Source organism: Lontra canadensis, unplaced genomic scaffold (genome assembly GCF_010015895.1).
Source record: "Lontra canadensis isolate GAN:19392208 unplaced genomic scaffold, GSC_riverotter_1.0 scaffold4, whole genome shotgun sequence".
Lineage (NCBI taxonomy): Eukaryota > Metazoa > Chordata > Mammalia > Carnivora > Mustelidae > Lontra > Lontra canadensis.
In genome coordinates this window covers 5268174-5283261 of record NW_022630998.1, presented here as the reverse complement: position 1 = coordinate 5283261, position 15088 = coordinate 5268174, and the positions used below count along the sequence as shown (strand labels likewise).

Here is a 15088-nt window from a genome sequence, read left to right as displayed (position 1 = left end):
CACAATTCCATTATTATAAATGGTTTGAGGTATAAAGATAAAAGCCACTTACAACAGACTTTCTCTGTTATCAGAAAGACCTGGGTACTGTGTACCTCACTGCGGAGAGGAAGAAATATTTGTCCTAAAAATATAAACCAATATGTGGGCCACGGTGGCATTTTATAATGAGATTTTACTTTATCATTCAATTTTTCCTCATGGTTTCTCTCTCAGGAATAGAGGAGAAATAAGAAAATCCTATTACAAGATTAATAAAACTGTGGTCCAGAAACATAAACTGATCTGCCCCAGCCTGTACAGGGCTCCAGACCACAGTCAGTCTTCTGACCTCCAGATGGCTGTTGCCCAGCCTGGTGGCACAGAAGAAAGGGCAGAACACGGAGCCATCTGGTTTGAGGTGACAAGGCCCGCTTAAATCACATCTCTGTTACCATTGTGTGGTCTTCAACAGATTCTTTTAAAAATCTCCTGGAGCCTCATTTTCCTCATTGAAAATATGTATCTACTTAGCAGTCTCTTTCTGAGCAGAAATATTCGTTGACAGTATTCTTAGTATTTCCTTGTAGCAAAAAGTATGGGATGAAAATAGAGATTTACAATGTAAAGTGTGAGAGTTCCTATACCTGTCTAGTGGTTCTCCGTAGTAACAGGAAATAGCTTTGCCTCCCCCATAATCACCCACTTCCCTTCCTCCTTCCATGTTGGCCCACACACACTGCTGGGGAGGGCAAAACTGGTAATCAGTGGGGTAAGGGAGAGGGAACAAGTGTAAAGACATCTGGGCTCAAATCCCAGCTTTGCCACTTACTGGTTCAAGGTCTTTCGTTCAGTTACTTTATTTTGGGGGGTGCTCAAATTTCTCATCTGTATAAATGAGGATATGACGCCTCCCTTGGCAGGTCATTGAACAGATTAAATAAAGTAACACATTTAAAGCACCCAACACAAAAGAGGTCCTCGTGAGAGCATGGTCTCCCCCACACTTAAAGAAATGTGGGAAGTTCATGTGATTTCAGTCCTATAAGAAGGTCAGCTGAGTCCCCAGGGAGATTTCTCATGCCTAATTCTCATTTCTGGAGTATAAATTCTGTACACCTCATTCCTTCATTCTAACCAGGAGTCACCTACAAACTTAACAGGTGAAGGCAAAGTCAGTTTTTGAGGGGCTCAAAGAAAGAGCTCTCAGTGCATAACAAAATATTTAATCAGAACCTATTTCAAATTATTCCTATCTGATAATAAAACAACAACAAAAGAATTAGATTTCTGATTTCAGCTCGGTTTACCCACAAACTTTGAATTTTTGAAAGGACTGGCAGTCACAGATCACTAAAAACATTAAATTTTTTCCTTCTTAATAATTCCTATTTCTGAAGGATGTTGGAATCTTCTTGGTATTCTGTAAGCCCCAAGATGCAGGAAAGAGTGTAAAGAGTAGAACTCGGGTCTTCCTCCATCTCACATGCACCACTATAAACACGCAGACACCCACATTCACACACCACAACCACTTGTCATGCTATTCTTTATCCCCCATGCTCTGAAGGCCTGCTGGGTAGAGGAGGGGGCTGCCCGTGTTTCCAGAACTCTGCTTTTATTCCATGGTTTCTCCAGAGTGTTTCAAGAAAGGAGTAACCATATGATGTTTGTTAAAGGCTGGTTGCTTTTCCTCTTTAGACAATTAACGGTCCACGGGCTGGCGACCACCCAGCAGTCAAGAGACCCACCTCTGTGTGAGCCTAACTCTGGGCAGTGGGGCTGAAACATCTTTCTTCAGGGATGGTGTAATGTTAATGCTTCCTACACACAGACACGGAGATTTGGGTTTCATTAAGACTTACTGGGGAGTTAATACCATCCACAAAATTAGAACAGATTTAGCAGAGCTTCAAATTCTGCAAAGGTTACCTTTAATTACTTTCTCAGAAGAAATTATATTTAATATGCAAAATCCAATAACCTGCTAATAATAATTCCCAGTAGCCACAACATTTGCATTTCAATAAATTTGAGAAATCAGGTATGGGTAAATTTGTGGAAACCAACTACAGCATATGTTAAACAGCATAATTACAATTTTAATAGCATGAACACTGACAGATGCCTTTTCACTAGCTTCATTTCAGTGACAAGGAGATAGATTTACACATTCTCCTGATAACCCCAAAAATGTTTTATGCCCCAACTGGAAAAACAGCCCAAATACTGACTATCAGCTCTTCTCAGTATAAAAGTAAATATTCTTTCCTTAAATTCCTGATTAATTATAGCACTAACTAGGGAAGAACCTTAACGACCCGAAGGTTAAATTTTTAAGTATCGATGAACAGTTTCATACAAATACCAAGAACATCTATAATACAATAATAAAGGTTTCTTTAAAAGATTTTATTTATTTATTTGACTGACATCACAAGTAGGCAGAAAAGCAGGCAGAGAGAGAGAGGGGGAAGCAGGCTCCCCGCTGAGCAGAGAGCCCGATGCGGGGCTCGATCCCAGGACCCTGAGATCATGACCTGAGCCAAAGGTAGATGCTCAACCCATTGAGCCACTCAGGTGCCCCAATAATAGTTAAGTTTTAAGTCATCAAATGAGCAAGTACCGAAGTGAATAATATGTAACGATTAACGCACTGAGCATTTATTATTAATCTCTCTTTTATTGACTATCTCTCATTTCAAATTCAGGACCCAAAAAAAGTGGGTTAAAAAAAAAGGAGTTAAAGTTTGGCATATCACTATCCTACCAACACCTGACTTGGCTTTATTTTTAAGTCTCCTAGGTAAGCATTTCATTTAGTGATGTCTCCAGTGGAACTGACAGAACAGTGTCCTACTTCCTGAGTGGCACTCCTACACCCTACCTGAGTTTTACAGGGCCTGGGACCTGCTTCACTCCCTGAATAATGCTGTAGCTTTATTTATACAGAAGTAGCTTTATTTATACAGAAGTGGTTAGACCAGATTCTTTATATCTCTGGGCACCTAATACCTTGGCTTGCAAGGTCTCTAACAGATTGAACTGAAACACAAGTTCTTTTTTACAACATCAAAGGTTCCCATTTTTTTTTTTTAAGATTTTTATTTATTTATTTGATAGAGAGATCACAAGCAGGCAGAGAGGCAGGCAGAGAGAGAGGAGGAAGCAGGCTCCCTGCTGAGCAGAGAGCCCGATGCGGGGCTCGATCCCAGGACTCCGAGATCATGACCTGAGCTGAAGGCAGCGGCTTAACCCACTGAGCCACCCAGGCGCCCCCAAAGGTTCCCATTTTTAATGCTGGTATTAGACTCAATCAGCCTTTTCCTGCAACACGTTCACCTTTGCCTAATGGCCAAAGGCAAGGCCTCTTGAGTTAGATTGCCAGGAAGGGGACCACCCCCCATTTCCTTCTTCCTGGCTGGGTTACCTTGAAGAGTGACTCGACATCTCTGAATCTTAGTTTCCTCACCTATTAAGGAGGATAAGGTTAAGAAGACTGCAATGATTCAATGAAGCAATAAATGGAAAACATTTACCACAATACATGGCATTTAGTAACTGCTCAGTAAAGTTTAGATACAATTATAGCATTACTACATGTAGGCTTTATGCAGCAGGAAACATGATTTGATCCACAATATAAAGTACATGTTGTGTTACAACAGGGGATGAAGTCAATGTTTAAAGAACACCATTCAGCTCCAATTCAGAATATCTAGTTTGTTTCATAATCAAAACATAATTAGAAACGAAGTAATAATTGTATCAAAATGAATGTCTGAAGATAATAAACTTTACCACATTCTAAAAGCCCTAATTTAAACCTGAAAGGCTGTTTTTGTCAAGTTTTTTTTTGTTTGTTTTCTAGAGATAGGGGAGACAGAGAGAGAGAGGAGAGTGGGGAAGGGGCAGAAGGAGAGGGAGAAAGAATCCCAAGCAGGTTCCACACCCAGTGTGGAGCCCAAAGAGGGGCTCGATCTCATGACCCTGAGATCATGACCCGAGCCAAAATCAAGTTAGGATGCCTAAGTGACGCACCAACCAGGTGCCCCCATCAAGAAAGTTTAATAAACTGTTACACTTTTGAAATTCATGAGCACTGTAGAAAAAGAAAAAAGATTTAAGTCATAAACTTTAATGTGCATGTATGTGGACAACTGAACTCAATATTTATTTATTCATGCACACACACCCTTCCCCAAGGAAAAAAATGCCATTTACCTATACCGGTGCTTATAACTCATGGATCCAAACTTGCTGAGTTTTCTTGACAATGAATTTGATTCATTTTCTGGCATTCTAATAAATTTTTAAAAGAAAATTATGTAAGAATTCTATAAATACAGGTATTTATACAACACTTGAGCAAAAGCTATGGAGAAAACATAGTGCAACACTTTTTCACAGCTCGTCGAAATATTTTATTTATTCTACATGTCGACAGGAAATAATAATCAGTTATTTTAAGCTAGAATTTGAAATACAACCATTCTCTAGGATTTTACATAGGTCAACTTAATTTCTCTAGTTAAGAATTTTGTCACTATGTTGATTTACCCATGCCATGGTTTTCATGGTAAATCTGATATGGTGTTTCACTTTTCCTTTTATTTCGGGACTTCCCATCCCAGGATACCTTCAACAGACACCTTCCATGTGGCGCTCATTGGCCCAGGCCCCAATGGCTTAGAGGTGATGTCTCAGACCTGCTGGGCCACATCCCTCACCTAATATAAACTCTATAAAGGACACTGGTCACTGTACAAGAATACTTCTCCAACGACATACTATTTGAGAGAAGTGCTCCATGCACACCAAATAGGAATTAGGGGAAGAATGAATCTAGCTTGAAATTTAAAAGCAAAGAATAAAGCATTAATATATTTCCTGATAAGATGTGGTTTTTAATCTTTATACCATAAGGATTGAAACAAAAGTGTTGCCACAGGGGCGCCTGGGTGGCTCAGTGGGTTAAAGCCTCTGCCTTCAGCTCAGGTCATGATCCCAGGGTTCTGGGATCGAGCTCCACATCCGGCTCTCTGCTCCGCGGGAGCCTGCTTCCTCCTCTCTCTCTCTGCCTGCCTCTCTGCCTACTTGTGATCTCTGTCTGTCAAATAAATAAATAAAATCTTTAAAACAAAAAAAAAAAGTGTTGCCACAATCCAATGGTCTATTTTTTACCCTCATCTTACTTGACCGCCAAGGAGCATGTGACACAGTTGCCAATTTCTTTTTCACCAGGACATTTTCCTCCCTAGTTCCCATTTTCCCACACACACTTCTGGTTACTCCTCCTTACACTCCCTCATTGGCTCTCACTGCCCTCTAAGGGCTGGGAGGATCCCGCAGCTCAGTCCTTGGCTATCCACTTCTCTTTCCTCACTTTTGCCACAGATGACTTCATCCAGTCCCTTTTGCCTTAATTACCTAGTAATTAACAAGACAAGCCTTGGTTTCCCAAGAGGCATATACACCCAACTGCCTACTCCACACCTCTACTTAGATGGCTAAGAGGCATTTCAAATTTAGTATAGCCACAGAACATTTAATTTCCATTACCAAAGCTGTACTCTTTATATATAAACATCCTTGACCCTTTCTTGTAGTAGGAGAGAAGAAGGTATCTGGGTGTGTGTGTGTGTAGTGTGTGTGTATACGTATTAATATGATCCAGAAAATTAGGTGGCTGAAAAAAATTAATAGAGGAGAAACACTTCTAAATTTCAACTGTAGACAGAAAAGAACTCTTGTTATAAAAACAAATCAATTTTCATTTATTAAAACAATGCATAAAACTTTCATATTAACATACCTAAAAAATGTATGATGTTCTACACTACACTTCCAAAGATGCTTGCAAGCTGTCTTACTCCGAGCTTCAAAAAAGAATGAGGTTTCATTGCACTGAGAGAAAAGAGAGAGAGAAATATAAATTACTGACCATAATGTTCTTCGTATGACAGCCACCTTCTAGTTACCAAAAATTCGAGTAAGCAGAGACACATTATTAACACATAAAACAAAAACCAATTATCTCCTGGTAACGATTTTTAGAGTGTTGCCTTAAAACCACCTTTACTAATTAAAATTACGAAATGTAAGTTCCATGTAAACCTTAGCGGCATCACCTTTGTTACCACCGACCATGGATGATCAGGGCATGGCATGGAAGGACTAGAAATATTTCCATCATAAATGGGCACCCAAATAGGACAGCATCAATAAAAAGGAGATGCCCATAAATCCAGTTCTTAGCTGGATTATTTTTTTTTTAAGATTTTATTTATTTATTTGACAGAGATCACAAGTAGGCAGAGAGAGAGGAGGAAGCAGGCTCCCCACTGAGCAGAGAGCCCAATGCGGGGCCGATCCCAGGACCCTGGGATCATGACCTGAGCCGAAGGCAGAGGCTTTAACCCACTGAGCCACCCAGGTGACCCTTAGCTGGATTATTTTTAAGGAATACACAGGCCCCATTTAAACTGATATCTAAAGAATCTCAAGAGGGGCCCCTCTGAGGAGCGACCACCACAGCAGTGTCATCTAAGCATGTCCAAATCATGTCTCAGAGCTTCTGCATTCTGCACCTAGTTAATGGGAGAATTAAATGACATGACCAAATAAATAAATAAATAAATAAAAGAAAAAAAAAGAAAAGAAATACATGCTATGACAGATGTAAAGTACACAACAGGTCTAATTAAATTTCAACTATTATTTTAATCCCATGGTTACTTACCTACAATTTAATAGATAAGAAGTCATTCTAATTGGGCAGAAGATACTCTTTATTTTTTTAAGTGACTGAATAGCAAACCAAGCAAAATATAATAGAAGTACTAAATAATAAACCACAAGTCCTGTGAAGGTCTGTTATTGGTTTTTATCTAAGACAAAATGAGCAAACTCAAGTCTCAAAGGCAGAAATGTCCCTGGAATGAGGTTTATATGGATGTCTAAACACACAACTGGCAAGGCAGAGGAGTCACTGAAAGGATCCTCCCCACCTTTTAATAAGGATAGAATATTTATATGCATGAAATTTCTTCCAAGTCCATCCGGAATGAGGCTGCCCAGTTTAGAGGTTTATTTGTAAGATGAAAGCATATGAGGACAATGGAGCCAATCTATGCGTGTTACAGCAAGGCCGCCTGTAACTCCAAAACCTTGTGAAGTGGAGGAAAGAACATTAGACAATTCCCAGGTTTCTGTCTTGGGAATGCTACCTAATAAAAGACAGCAAGTGGAAGAAGTTGGGGATTTGGATGGCAAGACAATGGATAGAACGTTCAGGAGATTTGGATTTTGAGGTGCCCATGGAATGGGGAACTAAAGACCCCAAGGGGGCCAGGAAACATGCAGACACTGGGGTGAAGGGACAGGCCATCCCTGCTGACACGGATGATTTCACCCAAGAGCAAAAAGAGACTGTTCAGGGAGACAGAATGAAGTGTGTGAAGATAAAATCACAGCCAGGATGCTTGTGAAGATGCAGGGAGAGGGGTCAGAATGGACCAGGAGGCAATGATGTCAAAGAGGCTGGGAGGAGAGCACAAGTCTCAAGTGACCTGGAAAGGTCAAACGGGGTTTGAAAGGAGGTGACTGCCTTTCACGGTAAGAAATCTTCAGTGACTTTCATGAAAGGGGTAGGAATTACAAAATTAGAGATAAGGGAGAAAAGTTAATGAATTCAGAAAAGGTTTTCCTCAAAAGCAAAAGAAATGGGGGAAGAGGGAACACAGGAAATCACAGAAGATCTCTGGGGTGAGGGTGGGAAAGCAAGCATCCCACCAGGAGATGGGAATGCTCAGAGTGGAGGGGTTTTTTCCTTTTACTTTTGTTCTTTTAGTATATAATATACATACATGGTACAAATGACACAAGTTACCAAAATGGACACATGCTGATAACTAAAATCTCTCTCCCACCACTGTTCCTAATCCCCTTCCCCAGAGGCAACCACTAGTAGAGTTTCTTATAGAATAGGTTCATGTTTTTAAGGTCACTGGATTACCCAAAAATATAATGCACAGGTCATTTCCTTTAAAATAACTTTGCTTGTGATTACACTGTATCCTGATAAGTAATTAAGATAAAGTGTTTTTAAGGACCACCACGTGGGCCAGGACCTACTTATTATTATGATTGACAAGAAATGGTAGCCAGGAAGGACTACTCTGTGACATTGAGACTTGAACTAAAATTTTAGCAAGAGCATCCACAAATAAGGTGGCATTTGCATACCCAAAAACAAATTTTCAGTTATTTAATTACATATATAGAAATATGTAATTAAATAACATTTATCCACGTTTTTAAAAATGGAGGAGAAACAAAAAGCATTCAAATCTTAAAAATAAAGTAAATCCTCTCAAACTTTTCTCGGGCTGTTTTTCATTTTACTCTCGACATAAGCCTCTATATTCTTTTTCTTTTCAAATAGAGACCCAGCCACAGGATATTATATATATGTATTTTTTTAACCACCATTACTTTATGAAAGGAGAAAAGGTATTCAAGATCCAACCAGAATTGGGTTTTCTCAAGTTTCCTTGGGTACAAATATACTAAAGGAACAAAAGAGGTTCCCACGGGCCTCCTAATTACTTCTGCCATGCGCAAATGACAAGTATGAACGCGTTCTCCATTAATACAGGGCTGTAACACCAGCTGCCTGGTTTTTATCCCACTCTTAGTAGGATAATCCAAATACTTAAAGGAGGGTTAACCTAAGGAAAAAAGAAACCAGGAATTCTGAGTAAATTCCATGCATTTTTGCCACTGACAGTAACCACTGGCATGAATGGGGCTGATATGGCATCACAAAGGTCTCTCTCTCCTATTAAACCTTTTCCAAACAGACACAGACAATCAGCACCTTTCCATTCATTCTTACAAAGATGAGTAGATACAACTTCAGAGGTACATTCCAACCTGCTGCTAAGACACTTTGTCCAACCACCAACTGCTTGCTTTTGGCAAAAGCACTCAAACACCTTTATAACGTCTGTCATTTCATGCCAGAAAAAAAGCTATGTTCTCTGACTCTCTCTCTTTCTCTCTCTTTTTTTTTTTAAAGTGGGCTCTACACAACAGTGTAGAGTACAACATGGGGCTTGAACTCACAACCCTGAGATCACCACCTAAACTCAGATTAAGAGTCAGACAACTAAGCCACACGGGTTTTTTGATACGGGTTTTTATAATATTTTTATTTTATAAACTGAGCATTTAAATCACCCGTAACTTGGATGCTGTGTGGGGGTTTCACTGCACCTTGGAGCCCTAGGTAAACCTGGTTCAAACTCCCAATTCTATCACTTGTGAGAATTCAGGACCTGTGTCATATCAATGAATTCCCAACCTAACTCCCTTAGATCTCTTGGTTTAAACCTTTTCCCATCTTTGCTGGCTGTTTCCCTTTGCAAGCTTCAGGAAATAAACCTACTTCAGCCTGGCTTCTCTGAAGTGTATTGAGATCACTGGCAGAATCCTGGAGGGGCTCACATCCACTATGAGCTCCAAAATGCACTCACCCTGGGCCCAGTTGATTCTCAACTGCTTCTCCCCCGCCTGACCCTTGTTGCCACAGCCAGTCCATGCTCTACTGGTTCCTCTGTTGCTATCTTGGGAAGCAACCACAAAGAGACAGTCTGCCTTCCCCAGGCTCCCTAGAATTATGGGCTAAACATCTTCTCAATCCTACTATATGACCCACCTCCAAGGTGACAGAAGTAACCTCAGGCACACTGCACCAGCAAATATTTTTAAAAGATTAGTACTTCTAACAATATTAAGATGCAGTCATTACATAAAAACTGGACAGGCCCATAGCAGAGAGGTTTCTGATCATCAGTGATCACAGAGGCAGAGGAGAGAATAAAAGGGAGTGTGAAGATTATAAGTCTAAAGTATGGGGGCACCTGGGTGGCTCAGATGCTTAAGTGTCTGCCTTCAGCTCAGGTCATGATCTCCAGGTCCTGGGATCGAGCCCCAAGTTGGACTCCCTGCTCAGCGGGGAGTCTGCTTCTCCCTCTCTCTCTACCCCTGCTCGTGCTCTCTCTCTCTCTCCAATGAATAAATAAAATCTTTAAAAAAAAAAAAAAAAGGTCTAAAGTATGGTAGGTTTGTTTTTTAATGTGTACTTTTAAGAAGATTTGTATCTACCTGGCAATTATTTTTTTAAGATTTTATTTATTTGACAGAACTCAAAAGTAGAGAGGCAGGCAGAGAGACAGAGGGAAGCAGGCTCCCTGCTGAGCAGAGAGCCTGATGTGGGGCTCGATTCCAGGACCCTGAGATCATGATCTGAGATGAAGGCAGAGGCTTAACCCATTGAGCCACCCAGGTGCCCCATACATGGCAATTGTTAACTGACCTTAGGCACTAGGGGGAGAAACAAAATCTGAATTCAGAGGGCTGATAGCCAATGACTGAAATTAACTACTAATCATGCAAAGGCAGGCAAAGGCTGGAACTGAAAATTGTGCTTTGAAAAATTATCATTATAAATGGTGAGACAGAATGACTAGGGCCTTAAAAGCTGAGCTATGAGAAAAAGTGAGCACAATGTCTGTGTTAGTAACTGTCCCTGTGTTTACCACTGCTCTCTCTTCTAGGCATCCTGAGTTCAGTAAAGATTTCACCGTGAGCCCTGTCACAAAACAAACTAACAACCTTCTTACTTGGGAAGGGCACAGAGTAAAATATCACCTCATTCTTTCAGGCTTTTTCTTTTCTTTTTATATTTATTTAAGTAATCTCTATACCCGATGTGGGCTTGAACTCAGAACCCCGAGATCAAGGGTCGCACACTCTTCCAGCTGAGACAGCCAGGCGCCCCAAGCTTTATCTTTACATAGTGCTCCCTAAAGAGTCTTTCTTAACGGTGTTCGTGTCCTGTAATATTGGCATCAGAGAGTGCTGTGTCAAACAAACTGGGCCACAAAAACACTCAGATCTGCACATTCCTTCGGATGCACTCTGGCAGTCCATCTCCAAAAGCTGGTAAGGTGCTTGTATTTCCCTGATCCATATGAGCAAAGCATTTCCTTTCAAAGAAGGACTCTTCAGTACTCTGGATTAGAAACTTTCACATGACACATACACATCCCCCCCCCACACACATGGTTACTTTTCAAAAATTCCTTTTGAAATGTGTGTAATACAGTTTGAATTAAAAATCACTGTGCATTTCAGTGGAGCAACTGGAGAATCAAATTAATTTCCATTCTTGCATATACATTTTACAATAAAAGAACAAAAACAGCAAAAATATTCCAGTACTTTTTTGTCCGCTGTGGGGGTGATATTCCAAAACATTTACTAAATGTGAAAAAATTTTTACCTCTTTTACAGCTGAACAGATTGATTGCTTGATGGGCAACTGCATGTAATTCTTTCTAGCCCCCAGAAACCTAAATTATAGCACTGGAAAGGATGTGTTAGATTGTATTGCTTCTCCTCTTTCCTTTTCCTCCCAAAAATTCAGAAAGAGAAAACATGAGCCAAAACATTAGAGAATATTTGTATCATGTTTCAGTAAACTTTGAAAACTGTTATGTTGAGCTTATCCTGCTTCCTACCAGAGAAAATGCATGGATGCAAACCCAGGCATCCAGATGGTTGGCTTTTGGTTTTGTTTTACTCTGTCTTTTCCTCACCTTCTCTTTAGACAAACCATAGCGTTCACTAACATACTGGCATTTCTCTCTTCTACTTGCAGATTTACTTTTTAAATTTTATTTTAATTCAGTTAATTAACATATAGAGTGTTATTAGTTTCAGGGGTAGAATTTAGTGAATCATCAGTTGCATAGAACACCCAGTGTTCATTACATCAAGGGCCCTCCTTAAAACCCATCACCCAATTATCCCATCTCCCCTCTCCTCCCTTCCAGCAAACCTCAGATTGTTTCCTAGAGTTAAGAGCCTCTTATAGTCTGTCTCCCTCTCTGATTTTGTCTTACTTTATTTTTCCCTCCCTTCCCCTCCCTATGCTCCTCTGTTATGTTTCTTAAATTCCATAAGAGTGAAATCATACGATAATTGTCTTTTACAGATTTATTTTTTGAGAGATAATTGTTATTCCTAGTTTATAACTGTTACAGATTTTTAAATTACAAATGTTATTTAAGCTTCTCAAAATGAAGGCATCTCTGGTAAGATCTACTGATACTCAATTTAAAAATGTCTTAGAGCAGAATTTTAAAATTTTTTCCAAATATGTGGCCCATGTGTTTTAATTATAGAAAAAGTCAACAAACATACCAGCAAGTGAAGCAGAGGAAAACTCATGGCCCTGGGAGACCTGTGCTCCCCTTCCTGCCTTGGCAAAAGCTACTCACCAGCAGGGATGGGTCCAGAACAAGGTGCTCCCTGAGCCCTTCCTGTGTAAAGCCTCAGTAGCTCTGGGTGGCAGGAGGCCAACACAATTCCGATTCAGAGACATAAATCAGGAGCCTATTTTAAGTCCAACTTCAGACTAGGTGCTTTCAACCTCACAACAACCCTGTAAGGGAGATTTTATCATTCTCACTTTATAGATAAAGAAATACAGGTTAAATGTTGCTCAGTGAATTGTGCAAAGTTAGAGAAAGTGGGAGGCCTGGACCTAAACCATGCTATCTGACCCCATGGCTAGTGATCCATCTCCAAGCCTGAGAGATGCCAAACCAAGCTGTTGTGTGGCATCAGGATCCAACTATTACTAAGGGAGCCGCACTCAGGAATGCGTGGGAGAGAACATGTCTGTAGTTCCCAGTGCACTCATATGTGGAGATGGGCGTGTGAAGTGGCACCAAAACTTGAGCTAGAGATGGGGATTACACTCTTACACTCTGACCACACAACCCCATGCCTGGGAATTTACCCCGAAGATGCTCCTTCCGCAACAGAAAAATACACAGGCACAATGTCACTGGAGGAAAATTTATAATTGCAAACTACTGAAAATTTATAATTGCAAACTACCCTAAACTGTCTAAGCAGAAGAGGGTGGTTGAGTAAACTACGGGACACACTCAAAGGAGTCCTATGTAGATGCACAAAAGAACCAGAAAGCTCTCGATGGACTGATGGAGAATTCGAGGAGGTGTTACTAGGTGAAAGCAAAGCTGAGTATAAAGACATATCACAGTGTGCTACTTTGAGGGGAGAAAGAAGGAAAATGTCTAAATGTGCTTATCTGCATAAACAGAAAGTCGAGAAGGATGAAGCATAAAACATTAAAGGTGGTTACCTACAAGGAAGGATAGGGAAACAGGATTGAGAGCATATGGGAAGTAGTGATCCTTCTCTGTGCCTTTTTGTACAGCTTGGACCTTTGCACATTAATCTTCTACATCTTCAAAAAAAAATAAAATAAGTAAGAATATGAAAGGGATCTAAAGCTGAAACAATAAACCTAACCAGATCACAAATGAATGCCAAACCTCAGGAGTAAGGAAAGCAGGAAGGAAGGGCCAACCCAAGTACATCCTGAACACGGTATTTGACCATATGCCCTCAGTCTTGGCAAGATGGTATACGTGAATGAAAGAACTGCAACTAACTGTCAGCTTTAGTGGTTTAGACAAAGCAATTCTGAAACTATCTGAGATAAATTTTAGAATTGAGCAAACAAATGAATGTGTTCTTGTTGTTGGGAGCCAATGTTCTCCGGACATACAAACACGAAATGAGAGAAGGCCAGAAAGAATGCTATGGGGATGGATGGAAATTGGAGATATGGTGTGAACTCATGGCTTCTACAGTGAGTATGAGCATGTTCATATGCTCACATATGTATATATGTATTTATCTTTGTATGTATGTATACATGCCCGTGTGTATTCCTTAGCTTTGTCCGTTGAAAAGGCCAAAAATCAAAGTCACCCCAGGAGCAATGACCACACCTAACACCCAGATCTTGACCCTTCCCCTGTGAACAGAACCAGGACTCACTGGAGAAATGGCTGATAACAGGGCGGACATAGGATAGATGCAAAGTAGGTTCAAGATGCACCTGAAACACCAAATTGTACCAAAAAGGAAGAAAATGACCCCAGAAAGTGATAGGGTTAGGTCAAAAGGGCACAGGAGCCAGATTAAAGGAGCTCCCACTGACGACATCTAGGACAACTTGAGCACCAAAATAGCTAGATATAGTAATGTATTATAAACCATGGGTGGGGGGGATTAGTAATTCCATGCTGATAGGATAAATAAAAGAGAGAGAGAGTGTGACTCCCACTGACAGTGGAATGCCCAGGGCTGACTGATGAATGTAAGGGGTGTGGAAGACTAGAAAATCAGCATTTGACCAGCATCACAATAAAAGATCAGATCAGGTAAGAATCCTCAAGGAATGCTAAGCCTACAGCGAAATTTTGAAGAGAAGCAGGCTATCTGCATTGAATTAAAGTATCTCTCTACAGATTACCTATTATCTATAAAGAAGGAAAAAGAAAAACAGTAACTGTTCAGTGGGAAATGAAATCAACATCCTGACTAGGAGATCAAACTTTGTCCAACCACCAAGAGATACAGCTGCTCATCCCAGGCCTCCAGATGCGATGTCCTAAGGAGGGCACAACCACAGATGCAGCTTTCTGGCTCAGAACACAGATCCTAAGTCCAAGCACAAGAAAACAACAGACAAACATGTGACCAGAAGCCTTCTATTTTTAAAAAGTAAAAAGTGGGGTAGAACTGTAGTCTTCCAAAATGTAGGGTGCCCAGGTGGCTCCATTAGTTAAGGGTCCAATTCTTGATTTCAGCTCAAGTCATGATCTCAGGGTCGTAGGATTGAACCCCGGGTCAGATTCCATGCTGGGCGTGGAGCCTGCTTAAGATCCTCTCTCTTCCTCTCCCTCTACCCCTACCGACCCTGCCCTCGAGCACATGCACCTGCTCTCTCAAAAAAAAAAAAAAGTCGATGTCATAAAAAACAAAAATGCTACAAAAATGTTTCAGATCAAAGAAGATTCACTGGATTTTATACCAGAGAGGTTTCCCTCTCTGTACTATACTCTGTACTCTGTACTATAAAGGACATTATTAGGCTAACCAACAAAACTGCAATGTAGAAAGTAGAGGATAGAAGTATTATATCAACATAAATCTG

General features: G+C 40.5%; 1 protein-coding gene across 1 annotated transcript in view; it reads right to left on the bottom strand.

Annotated features, from left to right (window-relative positions):
• The window catches only part of EPB41L4A (erythrocyte membrane protein band 4.1 like 4A), a 249527-nt gene that overhangs the window by 71221 nt on the left and 163218 nt on the right, over positions 1 to 15088 (bottom strand). Inside the window, exons 11-12 of the mRNA XM_032844929.1 lie at positions 5795 to 5886; positions 4204 to 4281 (exon numbers count right to left, since the gene is read on the bottom strand). Coding sequence (XP_032700820.1) covers positions 4204 to 4281; positions 5795 to 5886 — 170 coding nt within the window. The remainder of the gene's footprint in view (positions 1 to 4203; positions 4282 to 5794; positions 5887 to 15088) is intronic.